General features: G+C 54.8%; 1 protein-coding gene across 1 annotated transcript; it reads left to right on the top strand.

Moving 5' to 3' along the window:
- Nucleotides 1-3,330: 3,330 nt before the first annotated feature.
- Nucleotides 3,331-19,543, top strand: Ttc34 (tetratricopeptide repeat domain 34). The gene is made up of 8 exons (XM_005368721.2): nucleotides 3,331-4,133; nucleotides 7,975-8,803; nucleotides 10,308-10,533; nucleotides 11,695-11,899; nucleotides 12,997-13,163; nucleotides 13,919-14,189; nucleotides 14,854-15,068; nucleotides 16,763-19,543. The coding sequence occupies exons 1-8, from the start codon at nucleotides 3,353-3,355 to the stop codon at nucleotides 17,288-17,290; spliced, it is 3,222 nt and encodes a 1,073-aa protein (XP_005368778.1). The 5' UTR covers nucleotides 3,331-3,352; the 3' UTR covers nucleotides 17,291-19,543.
- The last annotated feature ends 63 nt before the right edge of the window (nucleotides 19,544-19,606 follow it).

The raw sequence follows: 19,606 nt of genomic DNA on the forward strand, positions 1-19,606 counted from the left end.
GCTCGGATATCTTACTGAGGTCACATAGAACCCTGTCTGGGGAGGGTATCCCAAGCTCTGATGGCTAGAGGGAGCTCGGATGCTTACACAGCCTGGCAGAGCAATCTGGATGCTTGGGAGGCAGGTGGCCCTGGTGGGTATGGGCCAGTGGTGAGTGAAGAGCACTCCTGGGAACCCAAGGTTGCCCTTTGGGGGATCCTGGGTGCTGATCTGCTCTAACTCAAACTGGCTTAGACACAATGAACCCTTGAGGTGAGCACCTGTGGAGGAGCAGAAGGAGAGGGAGGCAGGTGGGATGCCGGGTCAGTGGCAAAGAGAAGCTCAGACTCCCTTGGAGGCCTGGAATGGGCAGACAAGGCTGACCAGTTTACCGCTGAGTTGTGTCATGGACTGTACCCCGAGTCCAGCACCACTAGTAGCTCTCAGTGTCAGGAAGGCTCAGATCCCCAGCCCTTGGGGCTGAACCTAACCATCAGGGACATATCAGTATCTGAGGGGCAAGTTGTCACTGCCCACTAAGTGGGTGAGATGTCAGACTTCTGGAAAGACATGGACCACATCTTTCTAATTCAATCCTCTTGGGAGAGCACCTAAGGGTCTGAGAAGGGGAATCTGTAAAAACTTTCCATGGGAACAGCCACTCCCAATCTTCCTCTGGAGAGCTGGGAAAGCCGTCCCTATAAGCCCTGCGAGCATTGTCCCTGAACAGTAACTCACAATCGCCAGACCTGCACCCCACAAGGTCAGCCTCAGTTTCCTCAACTTCTCCACTGTTCTCTGCTCATCTAAGAAGACCCTGGTCACCAACCCAGTGCTCTTTCCAATGCAGGGCATCCCAAGGCCCTGCTTAGACATTGCATGCCTTGGGGAACCCTTGGGGGAGGCCATGACTCTTCTGTCTTTCCCAGGGGCCAACCACAACCACAGATATGAAGCCAGATAATCAGATGCCTCTTGTGAAACTACTCTCATGTGGCATCTAAGGGCTATCACTACGGAGCAGGGCCGACTGGGTTCTCAACAAGGCAGGGTGTCTAGGGCAGCAGGACCCATGTAGTGCACAGGGCCAGAATTCTGGTCACCACCATCACAGGGAGTCCGAAGCTGTGTGATCTATTCCCATGTCCAGATTCTGAAACTTGGGGCCACAGGCCTTGGCCTCTCCACCCAGGTCCAGCAACCGGTGTGTGTCTACCAAGGTATCAGAAACAGAAAAACAATACAGAAGATAGCTTGGGCAGGTAGGGCCCTGCATCCAGGCGCGCTGCCCTCCAACGGGAGCTGCGGTTACAGCTCACTCCCAACCAGAAGACGGCCCATCTGGCCAGTGCCTGCAGGCTCTCGGGCTCCATACACCCAGGCAGGACACAGGGGACAGATCAGGGCTAATGTGATTGCCATAGTCAGTGCCCCTCTGTGCCCCAGGCCCTTCCAACAGCCCCACAGGACAGCCTACTCCATTACAGAGCTCGCCTAATTAGGGTAATTAAAATGAAAGTAATCAAAGTAACATAATAGGAAATTTCTTAATAAGCCCTCACCACTGCTGATTGCCTGAGTTCCGTGCCTTTGTGAACGTCAAGGAGCTGGGGAGAAGGTTAGCCATACAAGGAGATGGGCCTTGCTGGCCATGCCCACCCTGCATCCTCAGACCTCAGCCCAGGCTCTCTCCACAGAGGGGTGTAGGACCTTCCGGAAAGGTAGCCTCTAAGAGGACATCAGAGGACCCCACTCCCCAGCAACCTTACACCCAGTCCCCAGAACCCCAAGAAGAGCCAGCACTGCCCCAAACCTGGACCCCTTGGTGCAGTGAGTTGGGAGGGGCTGCCCAAAGCAGAACCCCTCTGCGGCCATGTGAAACTGGTTACCCAGCATGCCCCATAGGGCAACTGACTGAATCTAGACTGATTCTCAGGTCCCAGTATCTACACCCTGTTTCCAAAACTGAACCCTGTGCCCCACTACCCAACAAGGAGGAGTTCCCCAGGGCTGCCAGAGCCAGGGCGATACCAGGAACAGGTTGTGGGGTCAGGGACTACTTGGGGGCAAGTGAGAAGACCCTCAGGACACCAAAGTGGACAGGGGCCTGAAGGGAGAGGCCTGGGAGTGGGGGTGGTGTGGAGATCACACTATCCCAACCCCTAAGGCTGAGTTCTGGGGTACAGAGACTAAGTCTGAATGTGCAGGGTGGGGACTAGCACAAGTCATCGGGTAACTTCGCCCAGAACCAGGGGCTGTACTCTCCTGAGCCTCCCTCCTCTAAGACTCAGATTCTCTACTCCAAGGTCATCGCGAGAAGCCTCTTCTCACCTACTTTCCTCGCCCTCCCCCCCCTCCTTACCGCTGCAAGGGCTGGGGAGGTGGGTACTGAGCCTGAGCATGTCTGGCCACTAGAGGGCAAAGCTGAGCATCCAGGCAGCTTTGGGATGTTGATAGTCTCCCTGGAAACTGGAGATTGGCCTCTCCTGCTTCTGTGTCTCTAAAGGGGCCCAGGGTACCTGGGGCTGACCAGCGGCTGCACCCACCAACCCTGGACCCAACCTAATAAGGAATCTGAGTCTTCAGAGATTCTCCATCCCCAGACCTGGCTGGTTCAGCTTGTGAGTGCAAGCCTTGAGGGTAGGCATGAGTACTCGTGTCTGTCAGGGAGGGCTTGCTGGGGCTCTTCACTGAAAGCATTTGGGGACCATGAAATGAAAGGCCAAAAGTAGTTCCTGGGGCCTGAGGCCAGGGTTAGAAGACAAGTTAGTCCTGGGGTCTTACCTCAGAACTCACCGTGGGTTCTTGTGCCGTTCCACATCCAGCTCCAGCTCCAGCCCCAGCCCTCAGCCTGCATCCCCCAGGCTTGAGCAGGTTGGTGGGGGTGCAGTGCTGGGTTGGAGCTCCGAGACCCTGCAGCTATTTGCCTTCCTGACAGAGGGAGCCAGGGGTCCCAGACTATGCCCAGGCCCTGACCCCTTAAGCACTCAGCTGCTCCCCAAGGCCCCCTGAGGCTGACCTGAGTAGGCAGGGTCCCATACCACTTGACAAAGGGGGAAACTGAGGCACAAGAGATAAGAGTAGTAACTTGAAACCCAGACTGGCGGGCCCCAGTAGAACCCAAGTCCCACTAACGGAGACAGCCTGTCAAGGAGTTCCAAAAATGTCTCTTTGGTAACCAGGTCCCAGGTTCCATCCAGCAGTGTCTGTACAGGTTCTGAGGTCTCAGTGGCAGGAATTGGGAGGTTGCTCTGAGGTTAGACTCAAGAGAGGCTATGGGGCAGGTGAACTTGAACCTCGGACACTAATACAATTCCCCTTCTGTAGGTATCGGTAGTACTCATGACACGGACCAGTGGGTACTGAGACCCTGATGTCAGCTCAGGAGCTCGCCGTCTGCCTCTGCCAGGAGGGGGACAAGCACCTGGCCCTTGGGGTGCTGCCTTTAGCCACAGGCTTCTACCTGGCGGCCTTCAGCTGTCATGCCCCTTCGGCCGTGCGGCACGTACAGGCTGTCCTGGCTGAGGCCCCAGGGGCACCTGTGGTGGCCACACTGGAGGCCTGGTGTCATGGGGACAGCCAGATTCCTGATATCCACTGGGATGGCATGGCCGTGGTCTCCCTGACAGGGCCACTGGCCTCTGCCTTCCTTGGTGCCATTTACCCAGACCACCCTGCCACTGTCCTGTACTTTTTAGCTGGCCTGCTGGCCCACGGGCGCCACACGGAGGTGGTACAGCGTTGCAATGCCCTGTTGGATACACACTCCCAGCAGACCCTGGAGCTACAGCTGACCCGTGCCCTAGCCTGGGTCCTCTCAGTGGACCAGGTCAGTGAGGGCATAGCTGCCTATCTTCAGACCTATGCCTCCAGTGCAGACCGGACGGTGGCCTTCATCCGTAGCCACCAGCAGCCCTATCTCCCCATGCTGCTTGGCACCCTCCAGGACTACCTCTCAGGACTCCTGAAGGCCACAGAGAGCAGCGGCCCACAAGAGACCAACTGCCGGGCACTCCTGAAGGCCCTGGACCCCAGGGGCATCTGGGTGGAGGCCATGTCACCTAAAGCTCTGCTTCATAGAGGCAGATTTGAAGACTGCCTGGCAGCGTGCAGCCGGGACCTTCAGCCTGACCCAACGGGGAGCAGACCCCAAGGTAGGACAGTCACTCCAACAACAGCTAAAACCTGTCTGTGGTGGGACCAAAGCTGGGGTGGGGCAAGGGCTGGTGCTGGAGCTGGGGACACCACAGTGAAAAGAGAGAGAACCCAGAAGGGAACAAACAAGGTTCTTGCCTTATAAAATGCAAGGCACAAATCTGGCTGTTAGCAGAGAGGGCTTCCCAGAAGAGGTGGCTTTTCAGCTGAGCCTCAACCATGCTTCTTATGGTATTGTGTATGAGTGTGATTCAGGAGTCAGAAACAGGCCAGACTTGCTGGAAGTCTCGGGGGAGGTTGGGAGACCGGGAAGTCAGGAGTCTTAGGGAAGCTGAAGGAGACAGGCTCTGGGAAGGTGGAAGGCTGGATGGAGCGAGGGCACTAAGAAGGTGGGGGCTGAGGGAGACCACGCTCTTGGGCCGGAGGGAAGAGGGAAATAATGGATCTGAGGTGTCACTGAGTCACACACTGTGAACCAAGAATGATTTAAAGACTTGACTGGGGAGGGGTTAACGAGGACGGCAACCCTACGCTAGCAGCTTTCTCTGGCTGTAACACAACACCTAAGATAATCAACTTATAAAGAGTAAAGATTTCTTTCACCTTGCCGTTTTTCTGTGGACTTCGGTCTGTAGTCAGCTGTGGTCACACAAAGTCGCTGGGATGTGGCAAAGAGAGACAAAGTGTCTGCTGAATGCCAGGGTCCCTGCCAGCTGGAACATAATAAACAGGAACAGGAAGGAATTGGCAAGAACCGGAAGCTCCGTGTCCTGGCTCTGATGTGTGTGTGGTCAGCAAAAGTGCATCACATCATAGAGGACTTGTAGCTGGATGTGATGGGACACACCTGTAATCCCACACTCTGGCTACAGAAGCAGGACGAGCAGGATGAATGTGAATTTAAGGCCAGTCTGTTTACATAGTGAGTTCTGGGCCAGTCAGGCTGCACGGTGAGACTCCGTCTCAAAACAAACAAAAGCAACAGATAATATTGAACTTGCTAAGTTTACGTTTGCAGAATAATGTGATTCACCATGTTCAGTAATATACTAAAAGAACATATGAGATTGGAGGGCTGCCTCAGCATTAAAAAGCACTGGCTGTTCTTGCAGAAGAGCTGAATTCAGCTCCCCAAGACCTACATGGCAGCTCACAACCATCTGTAACTCCCATTCCAGGAGATCTGATGCCCTCTTCTGACCTCCATGGGCACAACACACACATGGTACACAGATATACATGCATATAAAACACTCACACATAAAAGTAAAAATAAAAGAGCACCAGACTGAAATCTCAAGGTCCAAATCAGGAGCAGATGGAGAGAGAGCACGAGCAAGGAACTCAGGACTGCGAGGGGTGCACCCACACACTGAGACAATGGGGATGTTCTATCGGGAACTCACCAAGGCCAGCTGGCCCGGGTCTGAAAAAGCATGGGATAAAACAGGACTCACTGAACATAGCGGACAATGAGGACTACTGAGAACTCAAGAACAATGGCAATGGGTTTTTGATCCTGCTGCACGTACTGGCTTTGTGGGAGCCTAGGCAGTTTGAATGCTCACCTTACTAGACCTGGATGGAGGTGGGTGGTCCTTGGACTCCCCACAGGGCAGGGAACCCAGTATGCAGAGATTTGTGGAATTCCTACATATCAGTGAGGTTAATAAATAAGTAAAGTAACTGGCAAAAACTTCCCCAAAGAGAAAACGCAGCAACAAAACCTGGAGAAAGTGTCCAGCACCGTGGAAACAAGATGGAGGAGAAGTACAGCAAGGGGAAAGCGTTTTCTTTACACAGCTGATCGGAAAGGAAATTCGTTAGCGAACCCCAGAAAACCAAAAATGAAAGCAGTGAGAGGCGTCTTAGACGTCCTGGGCCATCGACATTCCTAAAGCTAAGGGTGGATCCGGCTCTGGGAAAGGTGGATGATCCTCACAGGTCACCTGTCCCATGGGCGGCAGCTACCTGTTTTGGATGAAGTATCAAAAGCCAAGTATTTGAAGGAAGGTGTCGGCTGGTGACTGCCTGGAGGTGGGAGCTCGAGGCTTTTCCTTTAGCATCTCTGCAATCATGCGTACAACTGAAAGCCTTGGTTTAAAAAGAGTGGGCTCCTGGACAGAGAGTCCCGAGGAGGGGGCCACGGGAAGGATGCGGTGCAGAATCTTAATGTTAAGCCCATGGCTGATTGCTGAACTGGATGCAAGCAGGAGAGACAAGATGGTCCCTGTGAAGCATCAGGAAGAACTAAAAAGAGAATTGGACAGAATTTTGTAGTGGTCTATTTGTATTTTGATAAATAAATCTTCCCTGAAGACCAGAGGCAAAGCTGAAGCCACTAGAGGTCAGGCAGTGGTGACACACACCTTTAATCCCAGGATTTGAGTGACAGAGTCAGATGGATCTCTGTGAGTTCAATACCACCCTGGACTACACAATATTAATGCAGAAATAAATCCAGGTGGGGTGGCCTACACCTTTAATCCCAGCACTAGGGAGTCACATGCCCTTAATCCCAGCACTAGAGGGAATATAAAATGGGAGGAGTGAGGGGCTTAGTTTGCTTAGTTTGTGGTTGCCCAGCCTTGGTAGAGGTTTAGATTTCTCTAGTGGCTTGGCTTTTCTGGTTTTCAGGTTGAACCCCAATTTCTGTCTCTGAGTTTTAATTATTTCTGCTACAGAATTCGGAGTTTGAGTCCAGGCAACTTAACTGGCTACGAATACAAAATTCAGCCCTCATCTGTGGGGCATACTTAAATGAGAGTCTTTGCAGGGCATTGCTCAAATGTCTGGTCTACAACTTAAAAAATACTAGCGGAGGTAGCATAACTCAGTGGTGAAATGCTTGACTAACATGTACACAGACCTGGATTTGCTACTCAGCATCACCCAAAAAATGGAAATTAATTCAAAGTGAAATAATAATGAAAAATCAACACTATAAAGATAGGAGAAGAGTCATCAAAATTTAAAATAAAATAGATAATCTAATACAAAAAAAAACAGAAGAAAAATGAATAGAGCCTTAACAGCCTATGGGACGATGAAGAAATCGAACGTGTGTGTGTGTGTGTGTGTGTGTGTGTGTGTGTGTGTGTGTGTTTGCATTCTTGGAAGGAAGTGTGGCTGTTTCCAGGGTTGATCTTTCTTCTGTTTACACCTTTGGCTTCTGCCACCAGGACTGGGCAGGGGACCCTGTTGGAGGCGGGTTTCTTGGTCAGTCTGTGCAAACTGGTTGTTTGTAGTTTTGCTGGGTTCAGGGCTGTGATAGTGTGCTCCCCACATCCATCCTCACACCTTGGGGAGTGTCCATCACTGTAACCCCCACGCTAACAATGGGAAGGGATAGAAATCAGGAGATTCAGCCAGTGACCTCCACCCACTCTTCCGGTAAGGGCTTCAGATTACTGAGCCCCTCCTTCTGCTATCTCTCTTTTCCTACAGGAAAGCGTTTGGTCCAGAGATGGTAGGATGCAAAGACTCCAGCACTGGTGACCCTACAAAGTCAGACTCAGAATCCCAGTTTCACAGTGTGGGTTGGATGGGGTTACATCCCTGGAAAGGAAACTAAAACCCATAGCTGGAAGTCAGGGCGGAAGGAAATGTAAATAAATTTCGATTGGGACTGAGAGGTGATGCCTACCCAGAGTCAGGGGCAATAGTGATGGGTGGCACCAGCTATGGTGGTGGCGTGGTGCTATGGCATCACTCACGGGCGCCATTTGGGGTGGTCCTTGTGGTTCCAGGGTCCTGGGTTATTTGCGGACTTAGGGGAGATACCCTGAGCTGACAGAAAGAGCTTTCGGAAGGCAGAGCAATACAGGTTTCTCTCCCCAGGTGAGCACCTGGCAGCCCTGCTGGTCACCCGCGCAGCTGCGGCCTTCTTCCTCGACGGCCGAGCAGGGGACATGCTGCTGGACCTACAGGAGGCCTTCCGTGAGAGTCCCGCTGGAGCACGGAGGCACTTCCAGGCACTGCTGTCGGCCGAGGACCGCGAACGCGTGCAGGCTCAGGCGCTGGAAGCCGCGGACGTGGGCTTCGACCGCTTCCTGGAGGCTGTGCGAAGCCGCCGGGAGCTGCGAGAGGACGCGGACCGCGAGCTCTTGGTTCCTGTGACCCACGCGCTCCAGGTCCTGCTCCGTGTGGCTCCCGCCCGAAGGCGACTCGCGCTAGGGATCCGCCTGGCCGAGTGTCTGCTGCTGGCCGGGGATGTGGCGGGCGCTCGCACGCAGTGTGAGCGTCTCCTGCGGCCCAGGCGTCTTGGGGAGCGCATCGGGGAGCGCACCGGAGACCTCGCGCAGCTGCTGGCGCTGCGCGGCTTCTGTGCGCTACACGCGGGTGATGCGCGGCGCGCGCGCGAGGACTTCCAGGCGGTGGTGGAGCGCGGGGCGCCACACGCGGGAGGCTGCGTGCGCGCGCTGTGCGGCCGAGGGCTGCTGCGGGTGCTGGAGGGTAGCACCTTCCTGGGCGCGCTGGACTATATCACCGCCTGCCGGCTTCGGCCGGAGGAGACGCTGCTAGTCGCCAAAGCCTATGTGCCCTGGAACCAGAGAGGGCTGCTGCTGACCGTGCTGCGGGAGGAGGGCCGCAAGATGCTGCTGCGCTCTCCTAGCTGCACGAGGAAGGCTGTGCGGGATGCTGGCCCTGCAGCACAGGCGCAGGAGGGGTGAGAGCCTGCCCCGCGCTGGAGGTGGGGGAAGTTAGGTAGGGATGTCTGATAGAACACTGTGCTAGGATGGACTGGGTGGCTAACGGTGGGAATCTGGATCTCAGGATCCTGGATCTCAGAAAGTGGTACCTTGTGGGCTTCCTCCCCTTAATGTTAGGAATACATTAGGTTAGGTGGAGGCTCACACCTGCAATCCCAGCCCTTGGGAGACGGATACAGGAGGATCGCCATGAAGACAGCTTGAGCTATAGAGTTCCAGGTCAGCCTGGGCTACAAAGTGAGCCCGTATTTCAAAAACACACAGGAAAAAGAAAAAAAAAGCAAGAAGCGAAAAGGTCAGGGGGCTGATGAGATGGCTTAAGAGTTGAGAAAAAGTGCTAGTAAGAACCTGAGTTCAGTTCCCAGCAGTATGTATACACCGCCTATAACTCCAGCTTCAAGAGAACCCTTGCCTTTGGCGTCCAAGGACAACTGCTCTCGTTGACACACACACACACACACACACACACACACACACACCACAATTTTTTAAATGAAGTATTTACATTTTATTTTGTGATTTTTTTTTTCGTTTTGTTTTGCTTGCCTATATGTATATCACATGCCTGTAGTACCAGCAAAAGCCAGAAGAGGGCTTCAGACCTTGGTACTGGAATTACAGCTGTGGTCACCATATGGGTGCTGGCAATTGAACCCTAGTCCGCTAGGAAAACAGCCAGTGCTCTTAGCCATTGAGCCATCTCTCCAGCCTCCATTGTTTTCCTTTTTAAATGGAAGGGATGAGACCCTCTGAACATCAGACCCCTGCAATGTGTCGTTCTAGCCTTTTCTTATTGCGCACGTGAAATGCCTCAAGATATGGAGTTTTTGCTGCAGCTGCAGCTGCAGCTTGCATCTTCCTCCTAAACTTGAGTGATGTTTCCTTTTGTTGCTGAAGACATTTGCGACACCTTGTCTCCATAACAACTTGTCTCAACGTGCGGACAGGTGTAGCTCTGGCTCAGGAGACCGCTCCAAGGAAGGTCTTTGACTTCAAGTAGCACCCACCCTGCCTCCCAGGCCCATGTGACATGCTGCTACGGGAGGGATGTACCTCCCTCTGCCCAGCCTTCGCCCACCACCGTTAGTCCACACCCCATGCCCACCCTTGAGCTTCCTCTGCCCTCGTGTGGATTCCTATTGCTGTTACATTTCACCATCAATTCTTATATTGATAAGAAAGGAAACTGAGGCAGGGTCTGCTCAGGGTCCTTCGGTGGCTTCAGTCCCTTCTTCTGCAGAGGGCCTGCCCTGTGGGGTGGTGGAAAGAGCAAGGGGAGGGTGAAGGGGCAGTTAGGAGTTTGGAGAGAGGTGACGTGATCCTCCCTCTTCAGCCCATTAGGGAAGGAGCTACCCAGACTACAGGCATGGCTGGGGGCAAGAGTCACTTGAGGCCTGACATCGTGAGTGATGTAGGGGTACAGGAAAAGGCCTGTCCCACACTGAACCACCTTCTCCATAGGGATGCCTATGGTGTCTACCAGCTGGCCATGCTGCTGACGGAGCTGGATGCAGAGGATGAGACTTCCTGCCTCTTGGTGGCCGATGCCCTGTACCTCTTGGGTCGCCTGGATGATGCTCACAAATTCCTGCGGATTGCCTTGTCCCGGAAGCCCCAAGCGGCCCCTGTGCTGGTGCGACTGGCCCTGCTTCAGCTGAGGAGGGGCTTCTGCTATGATGCCAACCAGGTGAGAAGACCTGGGTGGGTTTGTACAGATAGGAGCGGGCACTGCTCTGCGGAGAACACCGTGCATCCCATGGCCCCAGATCTGCTTCCTACAGCCTGGGCTTTGGAATAGGCAAATAAAGCCCCACACCATCACCTGTGACCATCCCTCACCTCTCTGAGCTTCATTGGCTGAGGGAGGGCTCAGGACCTGAGAGGTACCTGCACATGGTAGGTGCTCCTACTTGCTTTAACTGTGGTGTAATGAAAAGTGGCCAAGAACCAATGGATCATAGTCTGAGCCTAACTCAAGCCTAACTCTGCCTGGAATAGAGGTGCAGCTTTACGAGACTCTTGACCCCTGCTTCCCAGCCTCTGAGAACCCCTGCTCTTGGAATGGTGGAGTTTAAGACCTGTCCCAGGCATTGTGAGCTTTCTGTTTGCACCAAGGTTCACAGTTCATGTTTCTGGGGAGATTTCTGGCCATGAAGTCTGGGCTGAAGGGACCAGGCAGCTTCTTCATTCTCCTCTGGTTTGGCTGGAACCTTGATTCTCTGGGCAGAAGGATGGGCAGAAACCTGGAACTAACCAGTCCTTCTCTGCCGGGGTCAGGAGTCTGTACCAGGCCCATGGGGAACAGTTGTGTCTCCTAGGATGGAATCATGGAGAGAGGAGCTTGTCTGTGTCTGAGGAGAACCTCTGGCTAGAGTCCGGCCAGACCCTTGGCTTTTGGTCCGCACCTTATGAGCAGCTCCCTAGAGTCCCCGCCACTTGCTGTTCTGAGGTCTCCTGCTCAAACTTATTCAAGCCTTCCTTGGGTCAGCTTGTTGGGGTGGGGTCTCCACCCATGTGACAGAGAATGACATCAAGACTCAGGAAAAGGAGCCCACCCCACCTGTCAGTTTCTGCTGCTGCATTCTATGCTTCTTCGCCCCCCACATCCCTGTCCTCTCAGGAGGAGGCACAGTAAACGGAAGCCAAACATACCTTCAAGGGCTTAAATGGCCGGGACTTCAATTCCTGGAAAACCTTCCAGTGCTCAAAACAGACAGCTTTCCCCCACCCCAGGCCTGTGAATGCAGAGCCAGGACCTACTCAGAGCAGCCAGTGCTGGGAAGGGCGTGGGTAGTAAGAAACAAGGAACAATGGAGATCACAGCAATGACTCCCCTCTCGCCCCACAGCTGGTGAAGAAGGTGGCCCAGTCTGGAAACACCGCCTGTCTCCAGCACACCCTGGACGTCTTCCACCAGGAGGACCTGAAGCTGCTGCAAAGTCACTGTCACACACGGGCATTAAACATACTGCAGACACGGCCAGGGGGGCCAGAGAGCGAGGCCCACACCAGGGAAGCCATCGCGTACCTCTCTCTGGCCATCTTTGCTGCAGGTAGGAACCCCCACCGGCCCCAGGGGTCTGATCCTATGCCAGATGCATGGGAGACATGGGATCTGAGATCAAGCCTGCTCCACACAATCCTGTGCTTTTGAGACTCCACAGTGTAGATGAGATGGGACCATTTACCAAGATCACCTACGTGCTGAACCCTAGCTATCTGGTGAGTGTATCAAAGCCCGAGGAAGGCCTGGTCCAGCTGGGACTCTGTTCTGCGGGGCAAGCAGGAGTGAGGGAGAGCAGGGTGCTACCTTTCTGCCTGCTCCCCTCTGAGGTGTAGTCCAGATCTTGGCTTCCCTGAGCCCTTCACAGAAGTGGCAGGTTTTCTATGCTCATACCTGGCCTCCACATCTGGACAAGTCTTCTCATCTGGGTTGTGGCAGGCTCCCCGAGCATGCTGGAGCGCAGTACTCGAGTGCCACAGTGCAAGAACAAGTCCCTGGAGCCGGGCAGGGTCAGGGGTGGGAGTCGTGTAGTCCTGTATTCTGATCGTGGTGGCTTCTTGGTGACTTGTGCTGGCACCTCCCCACCACTTGCTCCTCAGAGTAGGTGGAAGGGAGCTCGTAGGAGGAGGGAGAGGAGCGGTTGGTGTACCCAGTCCAGCAGGTCATCAGTGGCAGGGGAAGGTCAGGGCCCAGAATGGCCTGCAGAGGGAGTGTGTGGTTCCCTGTGTGGGACACTAGGCAGATGTACAGGAGTGTGATGGAGGCAGTCTGTCTGGGGAAAGGCTCTACCTCCCAGAGTTCGCTGGGAAAAGCTGCCCACTCTGAGCCTCAATCTACCTACCACATCTTTCCTTTCTCTACCTTGGCCTAAGGAACTTGTCTTACCCCCTTCCACCTAAACAGTGGCATAGACCTTCCAAGAACACCCCAATCATCCACAGTTCTCCCAGGCACCACCCCTCCTGGTTGGGCTTCTGCCCTGTGGCCAGTAACCCTGGTGGCCTGACAGAGTCTTAATACCCAATGGAGTTTTAGCATCCCAGAGTGGACCTTGTATCCTTTTGCCCACCCAGATTGGACACTGTATGGGACCCTGTACAAGAGCCCTAGCCAAAGCCCTGTCCTGACCACATGTACTTCCTTCAGGGAGTCGGGCCAATGAGTCCCTCCTCACCCGAGCCCGCTGTTACGGGATCCTGGGTCAGAAGAAGACCGCCATGTTTGACTTCAACTCCATGCTTCGGGAGGAGCCAAGGAACGTGCAAGCTTTGTGTGGCCGAGCCCTCGTGCACCTGGCCCTGGACCAGCTTCAGGTGCCAGCCCATCCTCCCCACCTGGGCCTAGGCAAGCAGACGTGAGGGAGACCGGGGTGCTACCTTCCTCCTCTGCTGAAGGAAGGTGAGCGAGGTCAGGCTTCCAGTGATGGGGCCCATATGAGCCCGCTGCTGCTAGGAGCCTGGCAGAAGTCACCCCCAAAAAGGTGGCTTATGACATTCCATCCATCAGGGTGCACGTCAGAACTCTTCTGCCCACAAGCACTTGCAGAGAACGAGAGTCACATTCCCACAGCTTCACCTTTCACGCTTTCCTGCCTCAGTCTGCAGGGATAGATATGCAAGGCTTTGGGGCAGCTAGTGGATCTTAGTAAACCTGTGCAGGTGGTAGTGTTGTAATTTATTTTAAAACTCCACGAAGAGAAATCACACCATGCAACAAGGCTCACATAGGAGGTTTATTTGGAGAGGAGAGAGAAGAGGCAGAAAGGGCTGGGGGGAAGAAACCAGTCTCTGGGGACAAAAGTGGCAGAAGAGAAAGAGATGAGAGAGAGAGAGAGAGAGAGAGAGAGAGAGAGAGAGAGAGAGAGAGAGAGAGAAGGGCAGGCCAGCCAGTACAGTACAGATGCCTGAACGCTAACAGGTAGATAGGCCGGGATAGTCAGGATAGGGAAGGTGAGAAGCTGGGTAGAACGGACCCCCTGAGACTCCACGGACAGAATTTGAGAAGAGAATTGAAAAATGGGAGTAAAGCTCTCCCACGCCCACACTCACAGGCCTCCCTCCCTTCGTAGGAAGCTGTGGAGGACATGCTCTCCGCCCTGAAGCTCGATCCAGGCACTGTGATCTCTGAGATCCACTCCCTGAAGCCAGAAGTTCAGTTGCCCCTCACCCAGGGCCTCCATAGCCGCTTCCAGGTCCTCCTGAACCAGTGGCTGGACGCTGGAGGCCTCCTTGTGGAGGGGGACACCCAAAGCCTCCTTGCCATGGGGGAGGCATTGATTAGAATCGACCCTGCACAGCCCAGTTGGCACCTGCTTCTCACAGACATCCTTACAGGGCTGGGTATGTATGTAAGAGCGGGGGACATGGGCCTCTGACCCACACTCCTGATCCTCTGTTAATTCTCTGTGAAGTGGAGAAAGAGTCCCTGGACTATGGTGTCTATGTTTCCAAATCCCGTGACCTCCAACCCCTGTAGGGCCTGTGGAATGGCAACTCTCTGGCTTTTTTGTTTGTTTGTTTTGTTTTCCAAGACAGGGTTTCTCTATGTAGCCCTGACTGTCCCGGAACTCGCTCCTTAGACCAAGCTGGCCTCAAACTTAGAAATCCACTTTCCTCTGCCTGCCTAGTGCTGGGGTTAAAGACGCGTCACCACTGCCAAGTCAGCTCCCTCTGCTGGCACAGGGAACACCCAAAGGACCTGCGCGTCCACATGCGCCATGCGTGTTTCCCTGTCACCCCTTGTTTGAAAGGAAGCTCTCCCTCATCTGCGTTTGTCCTCCAAAGCCTACAGGGGGCTGCCCCACAGCTCTGCTCCTACTGGGGCTGAGTCTGCTCCCATCAATGGACCCCAACCGAGACAGAGTAGGGAACACCAAAGTAGCTCCCTGGGGCTAGATGTCCCCCTTCCTGGGCATACCTCTTCCCCAGACACACACACACACACACACACACACACACACACACACACACACACACACTGACTGTCTTTCCCTGATCCCCACAGGCAAGTATCAAGAGGCTGGCACCCACTTGCAAGAAGCTCTACAGCTCAGCCCATCATCAGAGGCTGCCCAGGCCCGGCGAGGCCTGCTCCAGCTTAAAAGGGGAGCTGTGTCAGCTGCTGCCCATGACTTGCAGTGCCTGGCAGAGACAGATACTCAGGACCTCAGCTTCCTGCTGCGTCTCCTTGAATCCCCAGAGCAGCGGAGTCTCACCCAGGTGAGAAGGTGGGAAGCCGGGTGGGACAGACCCCCTGAGCCCCATGCTGACCTTGACCCAGCACCACAAGCTTCAGAAGTCCATGCCTAGCCCAGATAGCTCTTCTTTCCTTGCTGTTGGCTGGTTTCCTTGGGTTTGGGGTGGGGTGGAATAAGAAACCCCAGATCTGGTCATGGAAGATTTCTGGAAACACTTACCCTGTTTCTTTGCTTGTGCATGCAAGCCACAGATGACTTGGGCACCTTACCCTGGTTCAAGGCCCACCCCAGGACCCAGCTTAGGCTGGAAAGAGCTGGGGGGGGGGTATACAAGTCCAGGCCTTGGAGTCTGAGAGACATTGCGTCAAGAGTTGACATGAGGCAAAACAAGCATCTCTCCAAATGCCTCTGTCTCTCCGTTGCTCTGAATTCTGCCAGCAGAGTGCCATGGAAAAGGGCATATCTGTAGAACAGTATTCTGTAGTATAGATTCTAAGGGACTAAAAGCCTCGGGACAGGGGGTCTGGGATCTGGACTGTGAGCTAAGAGAAAGGGAAGAAGGTGGAGTGTCAGGGAACCCAGAGAAGCTTACACAGGGTCGGGATCAGAGATGTCTCTGGGGTCCTGGGTGCCAGATAGGAGTCCCAGAACTGGAGGGGGCTGGGGAGTGGGATCCTGAAGCTCTAAAAAGGTCAGAAGGGGCCGGGCGATGGTGGCGCACTCCTTTAATCCCAGCACTCGGGAGGCAGAGGCAGGCGGATCTCTGTGAGTTCGAGATCAGCCTGGTCTACAGAGCTAGATCCAGGACAGGCTCCAAAGCCACAGAGAAACCCTGTCTCGAAAAACAAACAAACAAAAAAAAGTCAGAAGGGGAATCGCGATCCCAAAGCTATGGGAGGAGTGGGGAATTCTGAGGGGGGGGGGCGCTGAGGGCGCTGCTACGGGGTTCCTGGAGCTCAAGCAGGGACTGGGGACTTGAGATGGAGGCCTGGGGAGGTCCCGAAGCTTGAAGGGGAGAATCGAGAAAACACTAGGGAGACCCCAAGACCTACTGGAGTTGGATCCCAAGGGCTGGGTTTAGCAAGGCAGCGTTCGGTTGCCCAGCAACAGGGACCAACCCGGAAGTGGCCTTTCTTAGCTTCCTGCCTCGCTCTGGTCCCGCCCACCAAGAGCAGTCCTGCTGTACTTGCTGCGCCAGTGACTAAACAGTCAGTACCCGTTCTTGAGCTGGGCGGAGCGGAGCTCCTGCAGAGCCGGGGTGATCCTTTGCACCGGTGGTTTCTGAGTCCCTTCTAGCTGCACCCTGCAGTCACGAGGAGCAAGCAGCTCGGCGGGGAGGGCAAGAGGCTCTTGCAGATCACACAGCAGGGAATAAGAAGAGCAGATGCCCTTGTCCTAACCTCAAAGCCTAGAGCCCTGCCTGGGAGCCTTCAATCTAGTACAGAGAGAAGGCACTGTACCCCATGACGGAAAGCCGGTTCCTGTTCCTATGGACCCAGGGACCCATCAGCCCTCCTAGCAGTAACTCTGCAGACCCCTGGGACCAAGGGGAGGCACACATACTAGGCCAGCTCTCAGTCACATGGAGTTGACGACCTAGGGACCTCTAGGCATCTCTACGTCCAGGCCCCCAGAAGTGGGTGAGTCTTCTGCACAGGGAAGGGACAGCACTCCAGCAGAGGCTAACTCTGCTTTTTCTCTGTGTCCCCGGCTCAGGCCGCTGCCAAGGAAGCAAGCAACCTCTTGGATTTAGGACAGCCAAGGCGGGCACTGGGATACTGTTCTTTGGCTGTCCTGGCTGGTGGTGGCAGGCCTTATTACTTGCGTCTCCGAATGGCCTGCTTGACCCAGCTGCAGGAGTATGACCGGGCACTCAGGGACCTGGATCGTGTGCTGCAGGACGGTGCAGGGGACAGTGACCCGACAAGGCAGACAGAAGATTTCTGCACCCGGGGTCGCCTGCTGCTGAGTTTGGGGGATACGCATGGAGCTGCAGGGGCCTTCACCCAGGCCTTGGCCCTGTCTCCAGCCCAAGCTCAAAGCAGCCTGGCAGAACAACCTGGTCGGGGCCCCACAGCCAGTGTGTTCCTGACCCATGGGCAGCACTGTCTAGAGGAGCAGCAGTATGAGGAGGCCTGGACAGCAGCCCAGAATGGCCTCCTGGTGGACCCCAGCCACCGTGGGCTGAAGAGGCTGAAGGTGAGGACCCGCAAGGAGGTATCCTCTGGCTGCAGACTGCACTGACCAGTAGATCCAAGAGCTGCTCTCTCCACTAGCCACTCATCCCTGTCTGGACTGGAGCAGACCGTTCCTACTTATGTAGAACAGCTGTCCTGGGTGACTCACGGCCCCACTGAAGTGGGCAGCCTCAATACTCTGCTCACACCTGGCCTTGGAGCAGCCACAAGGAAGATCAGGGCTGGCACCTCAGGGTCCTGGGGGAGATGTACTGTCCCAGGGAGCCCTCCTTGAAAAGGAAGCTGCTTAGACTGGTTGGACTGACTCCTGCCTCAGCCTTTCCCAATGTCCAGATTCCTGGATGCATAGGTGGAACTGGCTTTGCAAGGCCGTTCATCAGGGAACTCTGTGCCCACGCCAGCAAGCACAGCCCATGCAGTCCCTTTCCTCCACAGGTCCCTGAATCCTTGTGATGTTGGGAGACCCTGGCTTCCACTTGGCCTGGGCCTGTCCAAGTTGTCAGCATGCGACTTGATCCTTCTGAGAAGGGACAGCAATTTCCAGACCTAGGCAGACTCCCCCCCACCCCGTCTTGCTCCCTGTCATGGGGCTCCAGCCGGTCACCATCACCACCACCATCACCAAAGCTGTCACAGAGATCAGGCTGGGGTGGCTCATTCATTCGTGACAACGGGCAGGGCTGCTTGGCATGAAGTGGCACAAGCCCCTTCCTAGGTTCTTCTGGGAGGGTGAGGGCAGTGTGTCTGAATTCTGAACACATCCCTTTGCCCTGGGCTGCCCTCTCCGCCCCTTCCTTCTGCAATCCTTAGTCCCATAGACTAGCCAAACCAACCCCCAGGCTCAGATACACAAGATCCCTAATCCTGCCCATCCCCAGGCAGCAATGAAGTGACTGGATGGGGTTAGCAGCCTCCTTCCTTGCCATCCCTCCGTGGAGTGAGAGCCAGACCTGCCAAACTCTGTCTCCACGGGTCAGTGCATTCCACGGAGGACCAGGAAGAGCAGGGAGCCTAGAAAGGCTTCATGAGCCACAGTCAGGTTCCTGCCTGCCTTCCGCACTGCAATCTCCAGGACAGCCTGGTGCGCCTGTACCCATGTTGCACCTTCACCTACCACACGTCTGTCTGTCTGTCCATGTCTCCGCCTGTGCATTTCTTGGCACTACAGACACTTGCCAATACCCAGCAAGACCAAGGTCAAGGCCACAGAATCCTGGTGACTAAAGACGGGTCAGCAGGAAAGAGGAGGTGGCAGGCAGTTGTCACCTGGGCGTGCCTTCCCCACCCTGTGCCCTTTGTTCCTGCCATCCCTCAACCTGAGGTATCTTGTCACATTCATCCACTCAAGGACATCTCAGCATGAAGGTACTGAAATCTGGCAAAGCTCCTCCCCACCCTCTCCTTCTCCAGCCACAAGGGGGCATTGCCCAGCACCTCATGGTTCAACTCACAGGGTCTTGGCATATGTTCACGCGTGTGCGTGTGCATGCGCTCACACACACACACACACACACACACACACACAACATCACACACTGCTTATCTGGCACCTTGCTGTGGTCTGACTGTGTTCCCAGAATTCATGTGTTCAGATCCTATTACCAAGGGGATGGTGCCACCGTGTAGGGTCTTGCAGATGGGAAGTAGGTTGTGATGATGGATCCTTAAGAACTGGGTGAATGGCTTTGTAAGACACTTCAGCCCACCCACGTGTGAGGACAGAGTGGGAAGGTGTCAGCTACAAACCAGTGCCCAGCTTGGACTCAGCCATGATAAATAAACCTCACTCGACAAGGTTCCCAGCCCGTAATATTTTTGTCATAGCAGTTGAGTGAATTGAGATACAGTGTCTCCTCCTCACCACCACCTCTGCCCTGACCAAACACCTCTAGTCCCTGAAGATGGAGGTGAGCCCTAGCTGGCCAAGCCCCTCAGCCCACACCTTGTCTCATGAAATGGTCCCAGGCTAGATCACCGCTGCAGTCTGCAGATCTTGTCGGAAGTTTATGGCAGCTGTGCGTGCGCCCTACCTGGGGTTTATGCCAACAGGCCATCTCCAGGGCTACTGGCCCCCACCGTCCTGGAACTTATACTCCTCAGATCCATCTACCTCCTTACAGCCCCCAAACTCCTAGCCACAATCTCCCAGCTCCTTCTTCCATGCGTGGCTGGAATGGAAAGAACCCAAGCCATGCGCCCAGGGCAGGTGTCCAGCTCTTGTGTGTTTCCAGTGTCTCTGGACCATGGAGTCCAGCTTGCACTGAACCAGGCAAACCATGAGTCACTTCCAGCCGAGTAGTTCTGATCAGGATCAGTGTGCACACAGCCACTCCATCCAGTTAGCTGTCACCATCGACTCTGC

This window comes from Microtus ochrogaster, unplaced genomic scaffold (genome assembly GCF_000317375.1).
Source record: "Microtus ochrogaster isolate Prairie Vole_2 unplaced genomic scaffold, MicOch1.0 UNK38, whole genome shotgun sequence".
NCBI lineage: Eukaryota > Metazoa > Chordata > Mammalia > Rodentia > Cricetidae > Microtus > Microtus ochrogaster.